General features: G+C 32.4%; 1 protein-coding gene across 2 annotated transcripts; it reads right to left on the bottom strand.

Moving 5' to 3' along the window:
• Window positions 1-418: 418 nt before the first annotated feature.
• On the bottom strand, window positions 419-8,253 carry NTS (neurotensin). Of its 2 annotated transcripts, none has more exons than XM_011971390.1 (4): window positions 8,072-8,253; window positions 5,820-5,881; window positions 3,921-4,145; window positions 419-1,182 (listed from the first exon to the last, which is right to left on the bottom strand). In XM_011971390.1, the coding sequence occupies exons 1-4, from the start codon at window positions 8,142-8,144 to the stop codon at window positions 1,030-1,032; spliced, it is 513 nt and encodes a 170-aa protein (XP_011826780.1). In that variant the 5' UTR covers window positions 8,145-8,253; the 3' UTR covers window positions 419-1,029. The 2 variants fall into 2 exon arrangements, with proteins under 2 accessions (XP_011826780.1, XP_011826779.1); XM_011971389.1 differs by having other exon boundaries at window positions 3,921-4,177; window positions 8,072-8,247.
• Window positions 8,254-8,885: the final 632 nt, after the last annotated feature.

The following is an 8,885-nucleotide window of genomic DNA, read 5'->3' as shown; positions in this document are numbered from 1 at the left end:
TCAAGGAGGGACAATCTTCTCAAAGGGTATGGAGTTGTAAAGGCCTCTTAATACCAGAACAACTCAAGCTCTGATTTATCTTGCATAGATGACTGTGGGATAGTTTGCAGCCTTGCGAGGAGAAGACTTCCTAGACCTCTATAAAAGAAAGAGTCAAGAAAGTCACTACTAATGATGACTTGCGAAGACTTTGAGGGCTTCAGACACCGTATGTATGATCTTAAAGAAAATTTAAGAGGTGTTATTTCAAGCATAACTTTTGCCTCAAATATGCCCTTCCAACTGAGAAAAATATTAGTCACACAAATACTTCAGTGAAGTTAAAAGTAAAACTATTATTTACTAGGTCAAAATGCAAAAGGGGGAAAATTCAATAAAAAGTAACACTATAAAGAAGCAAATCTGTGGAGAAACATGATTTTGATGACTAGTTGTCTTTTTATTAGCTATCAAGTTCATTTAACAGACAAAAAATTCAGTTCAAGGTCATTCATTAAAATAGGAATAATTAACAATAGTTCATTATTCAATCTTTCAGCTGTTCCTATTTTATCACAATAACTTTTCCTATAATTGAGAGATTCATGAGGAAGTCTTGAAAAGAATGTATGTTTCTTTCAATTCAATAAAACATTCAGTCAAAATAATAAAAGAGGTGCTATTACTTTGTTTTGGGTGAATGATATGTAGGCTAGGCTTTGCCGTAAGACTTTGAGCTCATAAGCTGGTATAAAATATCAAACATTTTGACTGTTTAAACAACTCAAGATATGTTTTGCAAAATTACAAAACATTGTACATGTGACTTAATTAATATCTACTCCAATTATACACAACACATCATGCTGAAGATTTAGATTTATTTGAAAACACTTAGTCTAATTTATATTAGTGCAGAAAAATCACATTCAATAAACCACAATTGTAGAAGAGACAAATAAGTGTGTTTTGTCACATTTTCACACAAATATAATTTGATATTTAAAGTATGATGAATCACAATCACATGTAAATACATGATTTATTCTCTCAGTAGTAGTAAGAATCTCTTTTGAGTATGTAGGGTCTTCTGGGTTTATTCTCAAACAGCTGCCGTTTGAGAATATAAGGAATTTTTCTCTTTATGACTTCTTCCTTTTCATTTTTGTCATTTCCAGTATCAAGAATATCTTCCTGGATTAACTGCAAGATAGAGATGAAGTAAGTGAAACTTACATGAATGAACTCTTTTGTTTCAGAGCATTTTTCTACATTCTATCTCATTTGCTGTTAAGACAGCAAGACATATGTAGGTGAGATACGAGATACACGAAGTTTAAAGAAATTGTTTTTTCAAAGGAGAGACGGCTATTCAGTGGCTGCAATAGTATAAGAACATGGTAATTCTGACTCAGTTCAGGATTCTTCCTAGTTCACCAGGCTAGCTCTTTTAAAAAATTTCTATATACTTTACTAATTATGTATTTCAAGACTGTACACTAATCCCACCTTTTGTAGAAAAACACCAAATAGACCTTTGAGTACTTTTCAGGCTTCAATTTATGATGGAAATGCCAAAAGTATGAAATATATATTTCAATATAGTTTTTGATCTGGTAAACCAAGTTTGGCCACAAAGGTAACAAAATTTTATATTCAATTAAGTCAGTTACTGATTTGACATGAAAACCATTCCAAGGGTCTATTTCTCAATAGAGGCATTAAAATTGCTTTATCCAACTTCGTCAGTTGTAAAAATCAATGTATGGGAAAGCTCGATTTAAATGATGACAATCTCTTTAGATTGTGGTGCTTAATCATTAAAGCAAGTTCAGATTCAATAACTTAAAGGAGTTAAACTCCATGCAGAATCTTACCTAATATCAAGAGGCAGGAATATGCCCCATTCTAATATTAACTATAACTTTTTTTCTGAGAATATGATTCTGACTCAAAAATTTCAGCTACCATTTAAGAAATCTGTCCATAGTTTAATACACAATTTGAATAAACTTTAAAAGTATGTTAAAGATAATTTTTTTTTGTATTTTTAGTTATCTTCTAATTTGAGGGGTCACTATAACAAATATTGATGGGGACTGAGTTTTAAATTGTAATGCATATGAATAAAATCTTAAAACCAAGTACTTTATTTCAACCCACAGCTATTAAATTTCAGAGAGAAAACAGCTACTGTCAGACAATCTACTTTCTTAATCTTTAGTTTTTTTGTGCATAGTCTGTAATTACTTGTACTATGCTCAGAATATTATCATTTTATTTTAAATCACTCAATAACATTTAAAATAGGAAAAAGTTTTAATCTTATTTGCACTTGATTGGTCTACATAGTAGTTTATTGAGGATTTTTTGGGCGGGGGGGTAAGTAACATATACTGGACATTTTCCTATATAAAAATATAGGCAGGAGTGTAGTGGTGCGATCTAGGTTCACTGCAAGCTCCGCCTCCCGAGTTCACGTCATTCTCCTGCCTCAGCCTCCTGAGTAGCTGGGACGACAGGCGCCAGCCACCACACCCAGCTAATTTTTTGTAGTTTTAGTGGAGACGAGATTTCACCGTGTTAGCCAGGATGGTCTCGAGCTCCTGACCTAGTGATCAGTCCGCCTCAGCCTCACAAACTACTGGGATTACAGGCGTGAGCCACCGTGCCCAGCCAAAACATATTTTAAATACTAAACAATTTACCAGAAATTTAAATTAAATAATTAATAGTAAATTTAAAACTGATCTTTTCAGCTTTTTGTTTATTTATCTTTTTGCTTACCAGTTATAATAAACACTAGAAATTCTGCCTGCACTTCTTCTTATCTACAGGGTAGCTCTTTGGTAGTCAATCACAAGTTTGTTAGATTAGCAGGGAAGGCACCCTCAGATCTCTAATGCTAGTGTAAATCCAGAATATAAAATATTGACCAAATTTCTCTTAGAGGTTAATTTGAAAGAAATGTTTCCCTTGTCAGAAATTTTTAAACATCTGTTTTGTTTTTGTTGAAGAATTTATTTTTCTTCCCCCTCCTCTTCTTTATCTTAACATTGTTCTATATCTTCTCAAAGCTGTAATTTATATTTCAGAGCAAAATATATCAATGAAGGCAATAAATTGTAAAGCATTTTGCAAGTACATTATTACACACTGGTGTGTATTTATAAACAAACACAGAACACAAAGGTTTCCAAATAAACTGAAATGATGGGCAGATATATATCCCTATTATATATACCTTTATATAAATTAAAAATATTTTTATTTGCCTAATATATTCAAACACAACAGGTTCCAGATAAAACTGGAATAATAGAGATATATTAGGTTGGTGCAAAAGTAATTGTGGTTTTTGCCATCAACAGTAATGGCAAAAGTAATGGCAAGAACCACAATTACTTTTGCAACAACGTAATACATCCTTATCTTATATTCGTATATAGATAAAAATATATTTTTTATTTGCCTAATATATTCAAATACAAATGGAAAACTTTATGTTTTATTCCAGTTTTACTTGGATTACTTTGTTTATAGATTTATAAATCCAGTTTGTTTATAGATCACTACACATGACTTTGTGTTTCTAAGACAACATTTCGAATTGCTTAAATTTGTTAGACATGCCACCACCTAAAACAACAAAAATTGCCTAAACATGCCATCCACTTAAGCATAATAAAAACATGTAGATCAAATCTGCCTGAAGATATATCCTCTTTTTAAGGTTGAAGAAAAACATATTTTGCTCAGTTTCAAATATTTGAAGGACACTTTGAAGATTTGAAGCAATGTTGACTTCAACACATGGCTTGTTCTTCTTCAATACTTGTAACTCTTCTTGTTATGATTATGATTGGGAATTTAATAAATCAATACAAATGACAGTTAACTAGTGTAACTATAATCATATTAATATTTTGTTATTGCTATACCTCCCAGTGTTGAAAAGCCCTGCTGTGACAGATTTTGTGGAGCTGGTATATTGTCAACATTGCTTCCAAGCTAAAGCCATCTAAAGCATTGGGAAGTTTCCTTCTTGTAATAAGCTGCTCTTCATGAACTTCTCCTGTTTCCTCAGCTGGGCTGTTCAAATTATTTACAAGACTGCAAACATTTAGCAGAGTCATCTTCCAAGAGGGAACATGTGCTTTACTAATCTGAAACATAAAATAAAAAAAAAAAAAAAACCCTGCAATTAAAACTTGTGTTACATGAGCAAGAAATGAATTCCCAGTGTGCTAAACCATCGCATTTAGGGTGTAATTGCTACTCCAGTCTAATAAACACAGTGTTATTTGTTTGGTAACATCATGTTCACAAAGTTGTACAGTGCCAATATCTCATAAATTCTATTTAATAAAACGCAATAGTCATATTCACATACACATGCACTTATGTGTGTACACACAGAGCAAGGTAAAAAAGCAAGGAAATTAAAATGACAGCAGAAATATATAAATATGATATATATATCACAGATGAAAAATAAAAAATAAAAAATTATTCCATATCTATTACATTTCAGCTTAATGTGTAATGGAGCAGTGACAAAGATGGTATTATTAAATGTGGACAATTACAAAGCATGAAGATAGTAATGCATTCCACACATTAATAATTGTTATGGGTAGCATCACAGATTATTTAGGACCTTTATGTATTAACTTGCACCTGGGAATTAGGTAAATCTATACCAAGACACCAAGGCACGTAACTTATCCCATTTTCTAACACAGACTATTAACTTCAGTTGTCTAGTTTTGAACTGAAGAGGTTGTAGCCATTGGTATTCTGATTGAGTACTAAACAATGAGAACACATGGGCACAGGGAGGGGAACAACCCACACTGGGGCCTGTCAGAGGGTGGGGTGGAGGAAGGAAGAGCATTAGGAAAAATAGCTAATGCATGCTAGGCTTAATACCTAGGTGATGGGTTGATAGGTGCAGCAAACCACCACAGCACACCTTTACCTATGTAACAAACCTGCACATCCTGCACATGTACCGCAGAACGTATTCCTAGGTACGGATTGGAATTTTAGAAACTTGCTTTCAAGACCCCAGCAGAGGAGTAATAGGGCCCAGAATACAAAGTTGTATTTGGCTCAATTAAAGAAAAAAGAATTAGAACATGTGAAAATAACGTGTCTGGCATAGGGAGAATTTAAATCCAGACATACAATGAAGAGTACAGTTTAGTAATTCCTAAATACATTATAGAATGGTAAATGTCTAGAAGACTATGAGCTGCATTTAAAAACAAGGAAACACAGGTAAGCAAGGTAAACTAATCCACTTGCTAAAGATAAAATATTTAATAAGTCACTGTTTCAGGATTAGATCTCAGTGCTCCTGCTTGCCAGTCCATTGCTCTCCCCTCTCTACTACATTTCTTTTGCAGGTTGTAATGAACTGTTATTTCTAATTTAAGGAAATAAAAAAACACCTTTTTATTTCCCCCAATATAATAAACAAAGGCAAAGAGCTCACTTTGTTTTCATTTAAACTGAGACCAATATACCTTTCATCATACCCAATGTAAAAGGCATGGAAACAAGTTCCTTTAAAAACATTTACAGGCACGTAAATATGTGTGGCAATTAATTAAAATTGCAAAATACTGATTGATAGAACTATAATTTCTTTACCTGTCATATCAACACCTTTAACTTCTTTTAACTAAAAGAATTTTTTTTTTTTCAAAAAGGAAATGCCTCTTAAGGAACTTTTAAATCTGGATGGGAAGTTATTACTATAGGAAAAGGATACCATATTGATAATGAAAGTTCATATGTTCTTCAACCCAGAGTTAAAGAAAAGAAAAAGTTACCTTTGATGTATGCATGCTGGTCAATAAATCTGCTTCTAATGCTTTCATTTCCTCCTCTGAATCTGAGTAAAATCAAAATCAGGTTTACTATAATCACATATCATATAATTATATCATAATCTACAGATTTTAGGTTAATTTTAAAAAAGTAGTCTTAGAGGTTAGTGTCTTTCTTATGTATTTTCTTAAAAATAGTAATCTTAAAAAACAAATTTTAGGTATATTTTAGCATAATAGGAAGCTAAAATAGTAGAAGCACTTCTAAGAAAATAAGCATATGATTATTTGTTCAGACAGCTGTTGATGACTTCGAGTTGTTTAAACTTTGAATTTCAGATTTTTAAAATGTGATTATATTGTATAACACATATTTTACCAAATATGCTAGAGTAGTTTATTTCTTACCAGCCATAGTTTACATATATAGAAAATATGCATATTAACATTTAAAAACACAACATAATGAAGATTATACAAGAGACTTTTTCAAGACAAAACCAAAGGGAATTGCTTACTGATAATTTTAGAATAATACAGATACTGAGATTTACTTAACTTGAGATGCTTTTTTACAAAACATACATTGAAAGAATTGTATTTGTACTTTAAGTAAGAATTCGGCATTATGTATCCTTAATTTTATCATAGGTGTTTAAGAAAATTGTTTAAAGCAAAAGTGGAGCTGTTCAACAATACATGTACAATAGCATTGAAAATGGGTCTCTGGATTTTTTTAAAAACTCTATCCAAGTTTCTGTTAATGAATATTTTACAGAGAAGGAAAATTTAGAAAATAGTGTACGATGATAAAAATCAAGTTAAAAATGACTCTATCTTTCTTGTACTTCACACTCAGTAAAAATAAATGTCAGAATCGGAGAAACTATTGGCTTAATTTTACCTAGAACCTAAATTATACAAGAGATCTTCTCTCCTTATTTATTAGAGACATAATCTGTTTTAGGAATTTATGAACAATGTATACTCAAATCCTCATAAGTTTTGCATTATTACAACAAGTAGTTTCAAGTTAATCATCACAGTGCTTAATCAATAACCCAGTTTTTCTTCCAGAAGTATGTGAATCTTTAATCTCATATAACTTTCAGATAAAATCACAATTGTAGAAGTTTGTTTTTTCTCATAAGATTTGAAAAGTAGAAGCTGAAAGTTATGTTCTGATGATTAAAATAAATTTAAAATTTTGCATAAATCACTTTTATATCTTCTTAGATTTTAATGTCATAATTTAAATCAAATGATAGCATGAGTTTGAGTTAAACATTTCAATGTCATATTTATGATACATAAAAGCACGGAGCAGATTAAATTATTTTTGCTGCATTTACTTCCTAAGGTGTTCTTTTCCCTTTGAAGTGGTCATTCAAATATTTCTTAAATATTAAGTACAGCCTTTTGCAATGGTTGTAATATTTCATGTTATACCTTTCAATTTAAATCTTATTTTCAAAGTGTATTATTTATAGATATTTAGGACTATATAACTTCTCCTTTCACACCACATGCAAAACACTCTGAAGTCAAATCATTTCCATCAATATAAGAATACCAATTCTCCAACTGTATTTTGTATTAACTTAAATGGCATGGAAAAAATGCCAAACAGTTAAATTAATAGCATACTTATTAGACTATGCAAACTGTATTCTCAAAAAGGATCTGGAATATTTTTGTATTTTTCTAGAAATGAATATCTACAAATAATGCTTCATTCATTTTTCAGTAAGCATCCATTTTTACTTTATGTGTTATCTTTACACAAACAATTAAGAAAATAGTATGGGGACTATTACAAGGGCATGAGGGCCACCGTTTCCTAAGAGATTGAATGAGGATGAGAGTAAAACATTTTAAATGGAATGGGATTTAATGATGGGTTTGCAGGTTGACAGCCACTGTCTCTGTACTTCTCATTAGATAATGATCAGCCTAATTGAAAGTTTTGTAAGGTTTTTTTTTTTTTTTTTTTCCCTCTAGTGGTTGCATTCCAAAGGGGGTCATGCAGTGTTTCATTGAAATCCCTTTTATTGCTTTGTAGATTTTAAAAGGGAAAATGCAGCTCTCAGTAATCATAAAGGCAGAGAAAAAGATATTCAGTTTCTGTCACTAAAAGGTAAATCCTGAATAAAAGGGAGCAACTCTTCTCCCTCGATACATGAACATAAGCAGCAACACACTGCAAGAGAAAAAAGAAATCACTTCAGGGAGTTGTGAAATTCTGTTTTGCTTACCTGAGCACAGACTCCAGGAACTGAAAGCCAGGAGTAGCATGCATACAAGCTGGATTTTCATTCCTGCCATCATCTTTCAGCCTTCTAACAAGCCAGTTCCATAAAAGTCAGAAGCACACTGAAGGGGGCTCTCTCTAGCACTTCCTCTTGCCTTCAGCTGGCTTTGAAAGTGAGTGAACTATGAGAGGTGCTCTGGCCATTCCCCTATATATATAAGCAGGAGGATGATGTCATTGATTGTACAGGCATTATCTTTGCAGGATGTGCCCTATCTTCACCTCTATCCTTCCCCCCTTCGCCCTGCTTTCTCCTCCCCTTTTCCTTTGTCCCCCCCTGCTCTCCTCCCCCATTTCTGAACCTTGAGTGAAAGTGACGATCTTCCCTAATTGCTGCTGCTGCTGCTTTGGATTTGTGACGCACAGAAGGAGTCATTCAACTGCACTGCTATGTACAGCATACTGACAGAGAACCCCCAGTATCATCCTTTTCCCACTTCTCATTCCCCCACTGCAAAAGTCATTCTGATTTTGTGAAATATGAGATCTGTTATTTCTAATTTTTAAGTAAAATCTCAAGGATGAATGCATGAAATCAGTGATTCCTTAGGCTTGAAAGTTCTTGAAGAGTTAGGGGCTTTTCTGGTAATTCAAACTTCTGAGCAAATGTTTAGTGGTTCCAAAACTAATACAGGTTTTAAATAATCCACGCTAGAATAAGATGGAATATAGTCAGAGAATCAGTTATAAAAATTAAGCAAATAAATTTAGAGAATAGAAACAAAGCCAATAAAAAGAAATAATAGATCCAGGGAATA

This window comes from Mandrillus leucophaeus, unplaced genomic scaffold (assembly GCF_000951045.1).
Source record: "Mandrillus leucophaeus isolate KB7577 unplaced genomic scaffold, Mleu.le_1.0 Scaffold1219, whole genome shotgun sequence".
NCBI classification, from domain to species: Eukaryota; Metazoa; Chordata; class Mammalia; order Primates; family Cercopithecidae; genus Mandrillus; species Mandrillus leucophaeus.
Note: the sequence above shows the minus strand (reverse complement) of the source record. Positions and strands in the feature narration are given on the sequence as shown.

Bases quoted from the DNA above. Each gene is read 5' to 3' on its own strand.
- NTS (XM_011971389.1), bottom strand. From the start codon at position 8,115: ATGCATGCTACTCCTGGCTTTCAGTTCCTGGAGTCTGTGCTCAG. The intron at 5,882-8,071 runs GTAAGCAAAACA...GATTTTACTCAG, and splicing joins TTCCTGGAGTCTGTGCTCAG to ATTCAGAGGAGGAAATGAAA. The intron at 4,178-5,819 runs GTAACTTTTTCT...TTTTAATTGCAG, and splicing joins CCAGCATGCATACATCAAAG to GGTTTTTTTTTTTTTTTTAT.